General features: G+C 37.9%; 1 protein-coding gene across 5 annotated transcripts in view; it reads left to right on the top strand.

Moving 5' to 3' along the window:
* COL14A1 (collagen type XIV alpha 1 chain) overlaps positions 1 to 16,386 on the top strand; it is a 268,310-nt gene that overhangs the window by 110,816 nt on the left and 141,108 nt on the right. For all 5 annotated transcript variants that reach the window (XM_030875687.3, XM_030875690.3, XM_060287056.2 and 2 more), the window contains 5 exons: positions 2,483 to 2,612; positions 5,885 to 6,024; positions 13,439 to 13,565; positions 14,992 to 15,131; positions 15,618 to 15,750. In XM_030875687.3, the coding sequence (XP_030731547.1) occupies positions 2,483 to 2,612; positions 5,885 to 6,024; positions 13,439 to 13,565; positions 14,992 to 15,131; positions 15,618 to 15,750 (670 nt within the window). The remainder of the gene's footprint in view (positions 1 to 2,482; positions 2,613 to 5,884; positions 6,025 to 13,438; positions 13,566 to 14,991; positions 15,132 to 15,617; positions 15,751 to 16,386) is intronic.

Genomic DNA, 16,386 nt, shown 5'->3' on the forward strand with positions numbered 1-16,386 from the left:
TCCAGTGCATTTTAAACACAACCAATGGGAATGGTTTTGTAATTTTCCTTTTGCTTACTGTGAATATCTTTCCATACCATTAAATAATATTTTATATAGTCATTTAAACAACTTTATAGTATTCCATTGTTGGTTTGTACCAGGTCATGTTTAATTAATCTCATGCTATTGGACATTTGGATAATTTGCTATATAGGGGAATTCCCTGGCAGTCCAGTGGTTAGGACTCACACTTTCACTGCCAGGGCCCGGTCGGGGAACTAAGATCCTGCAATCCGCACAGGGGCTCGGCCAAAGAAAAGAGATAATTTGCTATATAAATATACTTTTGGGACCATTCTTAACATAGAACTTTGCATGGTTATCTGATTATTTCCTTAGGATAAATTCCTAGAAGTGAAGTTTCTTTTTCAAAGAGTATGCAAATTATTAAGGCTTATACTAGGTATTACCACCTTACTCTAGAGAAATTTTATATAATTTATATTGCTCTATGCAGATCACAAATGACTGTGATGACCCTATGTACACTGACTTTGAAAAATTTGTTTTACTAAGTTGAGAGGTAGATAAATGTATCTCATGGATGTGGATATTTTTGCATTTTTTTCCATTTTAAATGACGAATCTTTGACTTTCGAATCATTTATTTTAGTCCTTTTTAATTTATAGTTAACAATTATTACAATATGGACATTCAAGGAATAAAGCAGAGATGTCTATGACCGTTGGGAGTGTTGACCAGGCAGGTGGAGGGGTTATGAGAGGGAGTATAGCACTCGACCCTTTAACATTATCTAAAACCTGCCTCTTTTGACGAGAATCTTTAGGGCCAATAATATGGTGATTCCAGTGTCAAGAACAGAATATTGGTGACATGTGTTCTTTTATTACCAAGGCCTAGACAGTTTTTGCCCACTTGGATTTAATGTCGATCTGAATTATTTTGGTGGAAGGGAAACTTTAAAATGATGCTAAAAAGACACTAAGCTTCACCAGGAAAGAGAAAAATAAAAAAGACAGGAATACCAGTTCACACCCAATAGATTAGCAAAGTTTTTAAAGTCTGATAATACTACATATTAGTGAGCATGTGGGGAGACAGAAACATTCGTGTAAACTGGTGTGTCAATTGGTACAGGTGCCTTGGAGAATAATTGGAAATATTTCATCAAGTTAAAGATATATACAAATCTTTAGGTATATATCGTTGAGAAACATCCTTCAAGGACTTTTCAATGCAGGCACTTGGTCAGAACAAAATATTGCAGACAACTGCCACGTTCATCAAGAGAATGGAAAATAATGGCGTATTTATACAAGAGAATCTCATAAGGGAATTAAATAATATGAGCTCTGTCCCTGTGTTCCAACATGGCTAAATCTTGAAACCTAATATTGCCAGGGAAAAACCTGTAAAAATGTGACACTGAGTGGTCCATTTATGCACATTGTTAAACATACTGAACCATATATTGCTTATAGATGTATTTGTATGTATGCAGAAGTAAAAAAAATGGATCAGTGAGACACACTTCAACATTAGGGTAGAGGTGGTGAGAAAGAGTTTGTTTTATTTGACTGTATAGTGCTTTTTAAAATAAGATCTGATGTGCATATAACAAAATGTTGATATTTATTAAATTTGGGCGGTGGGTGCATCAGGGAATATTACGTTGTTTTCTCTACCTTTGTATTATATACACTGAGATATTTCAAAATTAAATATTTGAATTTGACCATACCACTGACAGTTGTATGACAGGGGACAGTCTATGAAGATACTTTTCCTCTTTCCAAAACAAAAATAAAACCATTCCTGTCACACAGGTGTCACACAGTTGTCACACACTGATAATGTTGGCTAGTTTGACTGACCCCCAGGGTCAGAAAAATCATCCCCAAATCAAGAAGCACATTGCCGATTTGGGCATCAAGGTGGGTTGATCTCTTTGGACTCCTGGAAGGGACTTGCAATCCAAGTGGACAAGCCCCTCTGTTGAATGGGGCCACACTGGTCTGGCTCCATAGGCTTTGCAGCAAAAACTGGGCATCCAGTCAGAGGACTGGTGAGAATTAGCCAAGGGGTGAAAGATGGCCACTTGGCATCCCACTCTCAGCATGCCGCCTGGAGCTTACTCTCTTTGTGGAGAACATTTCTGATTCATCTCCACCCATGCTCTTCTGGGGACCAAATATTTGACACTGTTACTCTGGCTGCAGCTGCCACTGGTCCAGATGTAAAGAGTTATCCTAAAAGAGCACTCATGGTACATTCAGTTTTATATGGTTTCATAGCTCCTGGTTCTAATATAAAATAACATGAGACAATGAAAAAAATTATGGCTTGAAACCTGTTTGATGAAGGGTTTGTGAGGAGGCAGAGTCTTATTACATAAAGTCTCACCTGTATTCACCTGCACTCTGATCAGCATGAATAATACACATTGGCAAACGATCTGATAACGTGTGTTCTTTTCAGATGAAAATTGGAGAGACCCACACGGATATTGAGCTGAGTGCGTTGTTGCCCAATACGGAATACACAGTCACAGTTTATGCTATGTTTGGAGAAGAGGCCAGCGACCCTGTTACAGGACAAGAAACAACATGTGAGTGGTTCAGTCACTCAGATGAAATGCTGTAATAAAAGCCCAAACAAATATGGGGATTCTGAATTAGAAATACTGGTTTAGGTTGAAACCTCGTAAGAGCTAATTGTAACGTAAGAAAATGTCTAATTTATTTAGGGGAAGGAAGTGTATTTCTTCTCGTCTTGTTGTTATTGAGTCACATGGATTCTAGAACTGAACTGTGGCATCTTCTAGATGATGCCACCAGTGTCCTTGTCTAAATCCAAATGCTAGAGCAGAATATGGGGGGAAAATATGGGCTTTGGAATCAGAGCAGCCAAGATGTGAATCCCAGCTAAAGTCATATTTTGGGTGGGTGAAAATGGGCAAGTGATGAAGCATTATTGAGCCTGTGAAAGGAGGAACAATAACCTTATAGCATGTGATTGATAGAAGATTAAATACAGTAATACAAATGAAAGTTATTAACACACAGTTACTCAATATTTTTTTTACTCCCACTCATACCAAAATTCACACTTTTTCTGAAAATCTTTGATGTCCTCCTGATCTCAGACTATTATTATTATAATTAGTTTTTAAAAATTGAGTAAAAATTGTATTGGCAAGTCTAATTTGGGTCAATGTAGGGAGTTCATAATATTTTTAAGAGTTGTAGTTATCTATTTGAAAATGTGATATAGAGAAAATGCTACCCTGCCAAACTAACAATGTTTTGTCACCTACGATTAAAAATAGGGGTCTATTCATTGTGTTTTGAATAAGAAAGGGCAAGGAGATGGGGTCTCTCACATCACTCTGAGCCTGGAAGGAGGTGAATAGCACGATTTCTACTGTGCTTTTGTCTTGAAGATTCTACTTGAGAAACATACAAAGAAATTTAATGATAAGGAAATTTTCTCCCACATCCATTCTCTGTTAGTTGAGGCTATGTTGTCTTGCTCTTCAGAGGAAGACCGGTGTAATTAAAACAACAAACCACAAAACTGGGAGAGCCCAGGAAAGAAGGAGAAAAGAAATAAGTCAGGAAGCATCTAATATATCACTTAAGTCAATTTTGGGACTCTGTAGATTCGGAGGGAAAACTTTTCCCAACCACCCATCTCTCTGTTTCACTCAGAATACTCATTTGTTTATTCAGGTTTCCCCCACCCTTTAAAAGCAGTGTTCCCATGAAACCTTTCGCAAGCCAAATGACATAAAGCAAAGAGGCAATTAATTTTAGGACACATCTTGCTAATGGATGCACAAAATAAATCAAGATAAAGCACAGATGCTCACAGACAGAGTTCAGAGCTGTGGTGGCTTGATGCTGAGATGCTGAGTGTAGTTTCCAGGGGAAGGAGCTAGGCGGGGCCGCTCTTGCTGCCTGGGGTGCACGCTGTCTCCATAATGGTTTGCTGCAAAGCAAAGCCTGAATGCTATTTTTGCTTTTGCCTTTTTTTATAAAAGCAAAAATCCTCTGTAGATTTCTTTCAGTCAGTGAAACCTTGAGTTAGGTACTAATGTTGGTCCTTTGCAAGAGCAAAGTGGCCTAAATTGAACTTTCAAAAAGCAGATACTTGTGGTTTTAAAAAGTGTCCGTGACTCTTTCCCATTAGTAGTTGATTTTTTTAAAAGTCCTAAAAATGATATCCTGGCTACCTGTTCCTGAGACTGACACTTTTATGCACGGAGGAAACTAGACATTGTTCCACTATACTGCCAAGAGTAACTGAACTCCAGAACAATTTAGAGCTAAGTGTGCACAGCACTTAAAGTAATTACATTGCTTTTCTCTCTCCTACACTTTCTAGCCCTTTAAGTGTAGAGAGTCACCAAGTCCTATAGGTTCTTTATTACCATATAATCGGTACATATGGAATTAATGAAAGGGTTAGCTTTTGGGGTGAGGAAACATCATGCTTATGGCTACAGCTGACAGTTGTCATGATTTATCTCCTAGGTTGTTATTCTGCTGGTTCTATCGGCACAGGCTCTCAAATCAATTGATCAATTGCCTGGGTTAAATTCAAACTGCTCTTCCGCTTCTACTAACTGTGACCTTGGCCAAGTTACCTCAGTTTCATGATCTGTATAATGGGCCTAATTGTAACTCTATCCTTGCTGTCTAAAGGAAGGGTTTAATGAGATAACGTGTTACATCTCAGGCTCATAGAAAGCCTGCAGTCAATCTTAACAATTGTAAACCTGTAAAAGCTCACGAAGCCCTCAAAGATTATTGACAAATTTTATCTGTTGACTCAGAAAGGGGTCCTTCAAGGAGTGCAAAAAGCTTTGGAACTGGTAGTCAGGAATCTGCAGAAATATTAACACCTCTTTAAATACTTTTAAAGCCACAGCAAAGTGTTTATTTTTATCTAGTCTCCCAAAGCCAGCGGGATGTATCCAGGGTAAGACTCCTACTCGTTGATTCAAGAAATATTTATTGAGAACTTGCGATACTGGGGATAAAGAGGGGAACAAAATTAAACCAAATTCTGCAGTCCCCTGAGATTATAGTATATTCGAAGAGAAAGACAAGAGACCAATAAATGTGCAATAAAAAAAAAAAATGAATCCGGGAAGGGAGTTAGGTAGTATTGAGGTGGAAGGATTATTTTACATAAGGCGATCATGGAAAGCTTCACTGAGAAGGGGACACATGTTCAGAAACCTGAATCTTGGATGACTCCAAGGTTTTTGGCCTGAGCAATGGGAGGCATGGAGTTTTCATTTGTTCAGAGAGAGACTGAGAGAGAAGACTGGGAGAGGTGGCAGGAGTCCGTGGTTCGGGTTTGGACATGTTAAGGTGGAAATGCCTAATAGATACTCATGTGGAGATGGCAGATGGGAAACCATTTCACGTATGGGAAACTGTGGATCGGAGGAGTAGAGTGACTTTGCCAGGATCCGATGATAGTTGAATGCAATAGCTACGATCTAACTTCAGGTGTCCTGGTTTTTGATCCATTAGTTTTTTTATTTGTATCAGCCTATAATAATACCTTTGACTAGAAAAGAAAGGCACAGAAGATTTACCTAAACCTCATTTATTTCTAAGAATGTGTAATTGTTTGCTGCTATTCATTCTCTACAAGGAAAACTTTTTTTCTTTGTTGATGTGTTAATGTTCTTTGTTATCAGTTATTATCTGGGTGAAATTTTTCATATGTAAGTAGTTCAGAAGTCAGAGGTGCTGTGTTTTGGGAGTCTTTTTTACATGTATGTTATTTAAAATTGCATTTACTGCAAAGTGCCCTTTATTGCACTGAACTCCAGAAAAATTTTATTTTTCGTTTACTGCAAAGTGCCCTTAAGTCCACCCAGAAACCTGAGAATCTCCAGTGTTGGCTCTAACAGTGCTCGGTTAGCCTGGGACCCAACTTCAAGAAAGATCAGTGGTTATCGGATTGTATATAACAACGCCGATGGGACTGAAATCAACGAGGTAAGCTGTGGAACAGGATGTGCGTTTTTCCGGTGGTTGGGTCTTAGTTTTTTATGGCTATGTAACCGATCATCCCAAAACACAGTGGCTCAAAGCAGTACTAATTATTTATTTTCTCTTGCTGTTTCTGTGGGTCAGGAATTGGAGTTGGGTGTGTAGTTCTGGCTTGGGATCACTCTTGAGACTGTAGCCAGGTAGTGACTGGAGCTGATGTCATCACAGCAACTTCCATGTTCATGTCTGGTACCTGGTCTGGAAAGACTAGACCAGCTGGGCGTTGGAGCGGTGCTACCAGGGAAGCCCTATATCTCTAAGTAGATTCTTCACGTGATCCCTTCAGCATGACAGCTTTCGGGGAGCTGGACTTTTTACCTGCTGGCTTAGGAGTCCCCAGACATGTATCCAGAGAGACAGAGAGAGTGCTGGGTGAAAGCTGTGTCACCTTTTGTTACCTAGCATCAAAAGTCACAGAAATATCACCTCCACCACACTCCATAGGTAGGAGACGCCACAAGTCTCTGCATGGATTTAAGATGGGGAGGAGAACAGTGCCAACCTATGGTGGGAGGCAAGGGGGATGAGAGATAGGTATTGACACAGCCATCTTTGGAAAATACAGTCTGCCCCAGCAAATAGGGATAAGGAAGTATGTATCTTGACACAAGTAGTAAACTAGAAATATCAGTGTTTTTCAGGTTATCCCTCTGCTTTTTAGTAAACCGGCATCTGAAAGACCCTAGTTCAATGAGCTTACATTGAAAACTGAATCATTCAAGTTTTGTGTAGGAAGATACTTTCAAATAATAGAACTTACTGAAACCCATGAAGATACAGTATTTTGCACTCAGTGATGAATACTCTTCAGAAATTCTCTCCTTGGAAATACATTTTCGCAGGCTAGATAGCAAAGTTATTTTTATTTTTTTTTTCCTTATCTTGGTCCAAGAAGCTAAGACAACAAGGGAAATAGGTTGGATTACATGATTTCTATTTTCTGACCAAATAAAGCACATATTTTCATATGCAGAGACGAACTTTTTCCTACAAGTAAATCCAAGCAATATTTTGCGGAATGTGCCGTCATACGGGACACTAGGCAATGAATGGACCATAACTGCACATTTGCCAACAGCACAGAAATACTGTTCAGCATCTTTCATTAAATCGTCAAAAATCCCGAGGGCAAATAATTCTGACAAAGCTGGAATCTTTAGACTAGCTGCTTTGCTTTTGAAGATGAGATCCTGGAGTAGAAAAAGAAGGAAGTCTAAAGCACCGAGCTATTGGTGTCTCTTTGTTATCACCAAGAAATAAACTACTTTCCCAAGGGTTGCAAATTCAGCTGTGTAGGAAGGTTATTCAGATAATGTAAATGAGTGCAGAAATTGTCACACCTGCAAAGAAATACAGTCTCACCTGTTTTTCTTGAAATATGAAGCTACCTTAGGTTATATTTCATATTCCCATTTTGGGGACATGCATGTAGAAGAAATTCTCTACTGAAAGACAACAGTAAATGACAAGGGACAATGGGTTACAGTGACACGGATGCTGGGTGTGGTGGGGACTACCCTGCCGGGGAGTTTGTACATGTTCATCCAAGAAGCAGCTGGTGTCAGCTCCTGAAGACGGTTGCTGCACAGAAATCCAGCCAGGGGCTGCCAGGTCTTGTTCCCCTTGACTATGTGACCAAGGATTTTTATTTCTGTGTGAAACTTGCCAATTTTAAAATGTTGACTCATTGAACAATTAAAATATCAGGGCTTCCCTGGTGGCGCAGTGGTTGGGAGTCCGCCTGCCGATGCAGGGGACACGGGTTCGTGCCCCGGTCCGGGAAGATCCCACATGCCGCGGAGCGGCTGGGCCCATGAGCCATGGCCGCTGAGCCTGCGCGTCCGGAGCCTGTGCTCCGCAACGGGAGAGGCCACAACAGTGAGAGGCCTGCGTACCGCAAAAAAAAATAATAAATAATAACATAACAACCGTATTCACTAGCATATTTTTTCACTGCAAAATATTTTTATTTGGTGATAATTTTTCTTGAAATAAAAATAATTTATCATATATATGTAAATATGAGTTATATAAATATATTTATTTTTTATTGAGGTGTAATTGACATATAACATTATATTAGTTTCAGGTATACAGCATGATGGTTTAATATTTGTATTCATTGTGACATTTCATAATAGGTCTAGTTAACATCCAGTTAAAAAAAATTATAGCTGTTCTGGCCTCTCATGGCATTTTACGTTATTTGCCTTTATAAATAATGACTCCAGACTAATAATATATTTGTTAAGAAATACATGTGCTTTTTTGCAGTGTTTTTCAATCTTGGGAGTGCCTTTGGCATTTGCTATTTCTAATTTGTATTGTGCTGAGAAATTAGAAAGCTATGTTTGATAAAACTGAATTTAAAATATGAGTAAATAGACCATGAATAAAAGTCTGAGAACATTTTATTTGAGTAAAATGCATAAACAATGTGTAGATTTTGTAACATTTCCATTTTGACTGGTGTGTGTGTTCTTAATTCTTAATTGTTAACCATGCAGTTGAGACTAAAGGTTGCTGGATAAGTGTCTTATATAAATCAAATATTACTTTACCTAGTTTTGGAATATATGATTTTAAGGGTGAATATTCCTACCATATTTTGCTTTACTTCTATTAATTTAAGCTTTTATTTAAAGATGATGCTACAATTGGATTTTTAGGAAATTCCCAAAATATTCTGGAATGAATTTCAAAATATCCCAACTAAAATCTACTTACTACATAACATGTAATTGATTGTAAAAGCTTGTTTTCAACTCAATTCCTATTTCTCTGCTTCACTTCCTCCCATCTTCCCTCCTTCACTTCCTCTTCCTCCTCTGTGTCTTTTCTGCATGACCCCTCTCCCTAACTTTTGGAGACCAAAAAAAAATAAAACAGAGCACTTAAACAAATGCTGCTGCTACTGATGATGGTGATGGTGATGATTATGATGATGATGGTGATGGTGATGATGATGGTGGTGATGATGATGGTGGTAATGATGATAGTGATGATTATGGTGATGATGGTGATGATGTGGTGGTGATGATGGTGATGGTGATGATGATGGTGGTGATGGTGATGATGGTGATGGTGGTGGTGATGATGATGGTGATGATGATTATGGTGATGATGGTGATGAGGATGGTGGTGATTGTGATGATGGTGATAATGATGATGGTGATGATGATGATGATGGTGATGATGATGATTATGGTGATGATGATGATTATGGTGATGATGGTGATGAGGATGATGGTGATGATGATGGTGATGATGGTGATGGTGATGATGATGGTGGTGATAATGATGATGGAGGTGATGATGATGGTGATGATGATGATGATGGCAGCTAACACACATTGAGTGCTAATCCTGAGACAGCCTCTGAGGTTTTTACAGAGAGCACCTTGTGCAAATTTTATAGAAAAAAAAGTTGCCAAAGCCTGACCTGTCAAACTGCAGAAAGAAGTCATCTCAGATAGCATGTACTGTGAAAAGATTTGGGGAAATGTGCAAACATGATGGAGAACTAAAGTGCTGCCATTTGAGTTTTAGAAATGAAAGGCCATAGTTTTTAGACTCTGAGAGACAAGTCCAGTCCCCTACAGCAGTGACTCAACAACAGAGCCCAGAGCAGAGCCCAAGTCCCTCATTCCTCATCAAGGATTCTCCTCATCCATCCTAGAATAGTCTGAAGTGAAGTTTTTGCTAGATAGTCTGAAAAATTTTTCTCAAAAATCGTTGCATAACAATGAATCATAGTCATTTGTCACCATTTTCCCAAATTCTTCTCTTACATCTTAAAAGTACTACCAATAAAATGAGTTCCAGAACTTAATCTAAAACATAACAAGTAAAAATAAGTGATACCTAGAAGTTTTCATTTGATGAAATAAAATGATCACTAATTAATGCATAAAATATGGTCTGTTCAGCATCAAATAAAATGTTTTTAATAAACTAGATCTTTTCAACAGATATATATATATGTTGAAAAAATATATATATTCAATATATAATGTTCAAAATACATATGCCTTTACATATTTATATGTGTGTATATATATGTGTATATATGTGTGTGTGTATATATATATGTATATATATAAAAAAATATACACTTATATATAAGTATACCAAGGCCTAACTATTCATTCCAGTTAATAGTTTTATGTCTCCAGGAAAGTTGGTTGAGGTCTTTGTGCCTCAGGTTCCTCATTTGTAAAACAGTCATTATAAATACCTAGTGTTTGACGGGGGATAGGAGGCTAAATAAAACAATGAATGTAAGGTCCTTGGCACATTATAAGTGCTCAGTAAATCTTAGCCATTACGATTCAAAACAACAGAAAGCAATAGGAAATATAGTTTAGAAGACCATCTTGAACTCATATTTTAAGTATTTGTCTTCTCTGTGAGTTTAAATAATGGAGCCATACTGTAAATAGTATTTACAAACAGAGAATTTAGAGCGTGAAACCCTTGTGTTTAAGTTTTAGGAACTAGCTGGCTTTCCCTTGGGCAAGTTCCTTAACTTTTCGGAGTCTCATTTTTTCCATCTTCCACTTAGGGGTAATAACGAGCTACCTTACAATGTTGTGGTAAGGATGTAAGTACAACTAATGCATGTAAAGCATGAGATAATACCCAGACCAGAGTAAACATCAAATGCTAAGAATTACCCATAATATTATCAGGCCTAGATTCAGAAGAAGATAATACGTATTTTCAATTAACTATTGGCTATGTAACCAACACCCTGCCTTAAAATAACAACCCATGATTATGTAACTTGGGCAGGCTCAGCAGGGTCAGCTTGTCTCTGCTCTATGTGGTTTCAGCTAAGGTGACTCTTACATTCATCTGGAAACTTGACTGGGCTGGAACTTCCAAGATGACTTCAATCCATGTCTGGGGTGGCTGAAAAGGCTGGGGTTGGCTGGTGCTCTCTAGCAGAGTGACTCAGAATTCCAGAAACGTGAAAAGGGAAACTCCTTCCCCCAGGGCTGGCAATCTTTCTTTTGACTTGAGGTCAATTCCTTCAAGATGTCTATGGTTTCTGGATTAACTTTTTGCTCAGATGAGCCCCCTCCCTTTTTTTTTAATCTCTTGTAAAATGGATCTTTGGTGCTTCCATCTCAGTTTTCATTTATGTATTCTATTCACTATAATTCAACATACAGTATCAAAGAAGCTAAACAAGGTCCTGACCTCAAGGGGCTTACACTCTATGCAGGAAATAATAAACATCTTCTACTAGGAAATAAAATGATTTCAGGCTGGGATGGGTGCTAGGGAGAAAACAAACAAAGGCAATGTTAGGGAATCACCCTACTGAGATACGTAGAAAAATGAACACCCCCATGAGGAGGTGAAATATAAGTACAGTCCTGACAGACGGTGAAGCCCTAATTTTGAAAAAAGAGCCAAGGAAATAAGGTCTCAGACAGAATGAATTGCATGTGCCAACTCCCTGAGGTGGGAAAGACATGGAAAGAAAGTTGGTGTGTCTGACCAGGGATTTCTCTTTTTATGTGAAACTTACCAATTAAAAAATGTTGACTCTGGGAGGGAGATGCAAGAGGGAGGAGATATGGGAATATATGTATATGTATAGCTGATTCACTTTGTTATAAAGCAGAAACTAACACACCATTGTAAAGCAATTATACTTCAATAAAGATGTTAAAAAAAAAATGTTGACTCATTGAAGAACCAAACTAACAGCAACTGTGCTCACCTTCTCCTGCATGGTTGCTCATCTATTTAACTCCTACAGAAGTTATAGTGCATGTCTGGCTACTCCTAGCAAATCCGGCTATAAACATTACACTTATTTGTATTAGCGTTGCAAATTTTGTGTACCTCACTTTCTATATCTTTAATGAATGGAAATAATATTGGTTGTAACTATGTCATGAGAATTAACTGATAGGTATTCTATTTAAGGTTGTAAGATTAGAAATGTGAATATCTAAATGGTTTTATAATTTAGTATCTCTTTTGCAGTACTTGCAGCTCTGCTGCCAGCCAAGTGAACTGCAGACAATAAAATGGCTTCTGTTTCCTATATTTATTTATTTATTTATTTTTTAAACATCTTTATTGGAGTATAATTGCTTTACAATGGTGTGTTAGTTTCTGCTTTATAACAAAGTGAATCAGTTATATATATACATATGTTCCCATATGTCTTCCCTCTTGCATCTCCCTCCCTCCCACCCTCCCTATCCCACCCCTCCAGGCGGTCACAAAGCACCGAGCTGATCTCCCTGTGCTATGGGGCTGCTTCCCACTAGCTGTCTACCTTACGTTCGGTAGTGTATATATGTCCATGCCTCTCTCTCGCTTTGTCACAGCTTACCCTTCCTGCTCCCCATATCCTCAAGTCCATTCTCTAGTAGGTCTATGTCTTTATTCCTGTCTTACCTCTAGGTTCTTCATGATATTTTTTTTTTCTTAAATTCCATATGTTTGTGTTAGCATACGGTATTTGTCTTTCTCTTTCTGACTTCACTCTGTATGACAGACTCTAGGTCTATCCACATCATTACAAATAGCTCAATTTCATTTCTTTTTATGGCTGAGTAATATACCATTGTCTATATGTGCCACATCTTCTTTATCCATTCATCCGATGATGGACACTTAGGTTGTTTCCATGTCCTGGCTATTGTAAATAGAGCTGCAATGAACATTTTGGTACATGACTCTTTTTGAATTATGGTTTTCTCAGGGTATATGCCCAGTAGTGGGATTGCTGGGTCATATGGTAGTTCTATTTGTAGTTTTTTAAGGAACCTCCATACTGTTCTCCATAGTGGCTGTATCAATTTACATTTCCACCAACAGTGCAAGAGGGTTCCCTTTTCTCCACACCCTCTCCAGCATTTATTGTTTCTAGATTTTTTGATGATGGCCATTCTGACTGGTGTGAGATGGTATCTCATTGTAGTTTTGGTTTGCCTTTCTCTAATGATTAATGATGTTGAGCATTCTTTCATGTGTTTGTTGGCAGTCTGTATATCTTCTTTGGAGAAATGTCTGTTTAGGTCTTCTGCCCATTTTTCGATTGGGTTGTTTGTTTTTTTGTTATTGAGCTGCATGAGCTGCTTATAAATTTTGGAGATTAATCCTTTGTCAGTTGCTTCATCTGCAAATATCTTCTCCCATTCTGAGGGTTGTCTTTTGGTCTTGTTTATGGTTTCCTTTGCTGTGCAAAAGCTTTTAAGTTTCATTAGGTCCCATTTGTTTATTTTTGTTTGTATTTCCATTTCTCTAGGAAGGTCAGAAAGGATCTTGCTGTGATTTATGTCATAGAATGTTCTGCCTATGATATAGCTATTATGACTTCTTTCCTTTGCAGGTTGAAGTTGATCCTGTTACTACGTTCCCTCTGAAGGGCTTGACACCCCTCACCGAGTATACTGTTGCCATTTTCTCCATCTATGATGAAGGACAGTCGGAGCCTCTGACTGGAATTTTTACCACAGGTAAGCCTTATTATGGTTTGAAAAGTTTCCAAGAGTAACTGTATGGAAACCAGAAGCTGGAGCAGCTTCTTCAATTGTGATTTTGAAGAGATTGCATTTTAATATTTGTTTACTTTATAGTATTATTACCCAATGAACAATTAGGTGAGTAGAATGCCTACTGGCTAATCATGTTCTTTCAAAGCAAGGGAAAGAGGGACAGGACCATCTAAGTTCAAAGGTCTCAGTTAAATAAAAGTGTGCATTGTTTCTTCCTGATCTCACACTGTTTCTTTTGTTCTATCGACATAAAATTTTCACATTTCTTCCATTGATATATGTGTATATTAAGTTGAACTTCCAAAATTAGAGCTCTCCAACAGTTTTTGACCTACAAAAAATGATGGTTTCATACCATTTAACCTAATACATCAATCTATAGCCAATAATTATTTTCATGAAGCTTGCAATATTAATACAATAATATGGGATATTTTAAATACTAAAATGAAAAATATAGCATGAATGCATTATTTTTCTTTTCTATATATACCTTGTAGTCAATAAATATAACTTCTTTTTGCCTCCTGGTGGAAAAATTCTATTGTTTGCTTTCTGGACCTATCATGAATTGCACTTGGAAACAAATTTAGTGCTGTATTGAGATGAGAAGGTAATTTGGAGAGAGATGAGAAATAAGCTGGACTGAGAAATAATCTTCACAGAAAAAAGTTCAGTAATTTTGCAAAATCTCGCAAGGGCTAACTGTAGTTGGAATTCTCATGGTATCCTGTCAAAGAGTTTTAAAATCTCTGATTTCATATAATAAAAATCAATGACTGACAATTCATTTTCGGTGTAATTAGATGTTATGGTCTCTGTTGTACATCCCAGAAGTGTTTAAGCAGTGAAATAATGGATGTCTGATAAATTATACTTCACTCCTGATGGCAGCCACATGTACAAGATTAAAAGGATGAACGTTCTTCTCTAGGATTTAACTTATTACTAGAGAGTGATTTAGGCACCAACGTGAATAAAGCTAAAAGTGACATTTCTCAGGCCTCTAGGGCATCATTTTGTTAATTTCTTCAAAATACTTGGAAAATAGTATCTTTGTAAAGTAATGAATATGGCAGTCTTATTTTTTTTTTATAGTTAATGAAAAGGGCCAAATAGAGAATCTAAGAGTTCTGGAAATTCCAGGAAAACTGTAAAAATCTGCTGTGTCCCTGGTCTTCCTAACTCGTTCTGTGGGTAAATGCTGGAAACAGAAACATAAGCCCACACTGGACTAATTCACGCTGCTTTCCCTGCTTCCATGTGCTTTCCTAACACAAGAGATTCACCAGAGGGTCTTCTCTACCTGTGGCCCCGGGGAGCTGCTTGAGTTATGGTTTTCTTCCCTTGTCAGTTCCCTAACAAAATCTCCCTCCTTGGCTTACAGAGGAAGTTCCCGCCCAGCAATACTTGGAAATTGATGAGGTGACAACAGATAGTTTTAGAGTGACCTGGCATCCCCTCTCAGTTGATGAAGGGCAACACAAGTTGATGTGGATTCCAGTCTACGGTGGGAAGACTGAAGAAGTGAGTTGTCTGAGGCTGAAAATTAATCCAGGGCGTTTTATCTGGAAGTGAATGCCCACTGCTGCATTTGAGTTGGTCTTTGTTTTAAGACACATTGAGAATCCCAAAAGTAATTACTATTTTCCATGACCTGGAGTTTTACAAATGTCAAATCATATGACTTTTGTAAAATTAAAATGCATTTTTGCTAGGGCTTTAGTTATATATGTTATGGATTTCCAGATTCTTTGATAGTCATAAATGAAATTTTTAAAAACTTCAAAAAAGGCCCCTTTTGCAATATTAATCGTTTAGTTGCTGAGAGATTTGAAAAGAAAAAAGTCTCTGGTTTGACTTTAAAATTGAATTCAACGGCCCTGAAGTTGTTGATGCTTAGTCACTTATTGCTTACGCTCGGGATAACATCTTTCCATTTTATTATTTTTTCTTAACTTTTTCCTATGTTATTCAAGTAAACCCAGTTACTAAGCACCAAATACTTTTCAGGTTGTCCTAAAAGAAGACCAAGACTCATATGTTATTGAAGGCCTGGAACCTGGCACTGAATATGAAGTTTCCCTGTTGGCTGTACTGGATGGTGGAAGTGAGACTGAGGTAGTGACTGCCGTTGGGACCACACGTAAGTCTTGGTCAGGCCAAGATGGACTTCACAAGCTCCGACCATTTATTCTGACACACTCTTCACGCCACCAGGTTCCCTGCACATCAGCCTTATTCCTGGCTACAGAGGCTTTGTCCCTAGAACTCTTCATACATTTTTACCTTTAATGAAAGCAATATGTGGAGCATCTTATTAGACTCCTAGTCTATCATCACCTAAAGGCAGGGACCATATCTGTCTTGTTCACCATTATGTCCCCAACACTTAGCACAGTTCTTGGCATATTTTAACTGTGCAATGAATATTTGTTGAATGGAGGAATGGTTGGATGGATGGATGGGTGGATAAATGGATGGATGGATGGATAGATGAAATAAGTTATAAATGAGCAAACAAATAAATATAGGGCAAAAATGTCCAAGAGTTTCTGGAATTTCCCAAGTTGATCGTGGTTCCAAGAATCCACAAAATTCACTTGCTGATTCATTTGTCCCTTCATTTTTTAAGTATGAGGTATTAACCACATATTAAATTATCTTTGATTGGGTTCCCTGGAGCCAGATTCTGAAGTAGAAAATTGCATCCAGAAGGTTTATTGAAGAGTGTAGTTGGGAGATATATCTGTAAGGAAATAGGACTTAGGGAGAAGCTAAA

Source organism: Globicephala melas, chromosome 17 (genome assembly GCF_963455315.2).
Source record: "Globicephala melas chromosome 17, mGloMel1.2, whole genome shotgun sequence".
Classification (NCBI taxonomy): domain Eukaryota; kingdom Metazoa; phylum Chordata; class Mammalia; order Artiodactyla; family Delphinidae; genus Globicephala; species Globicephala melas.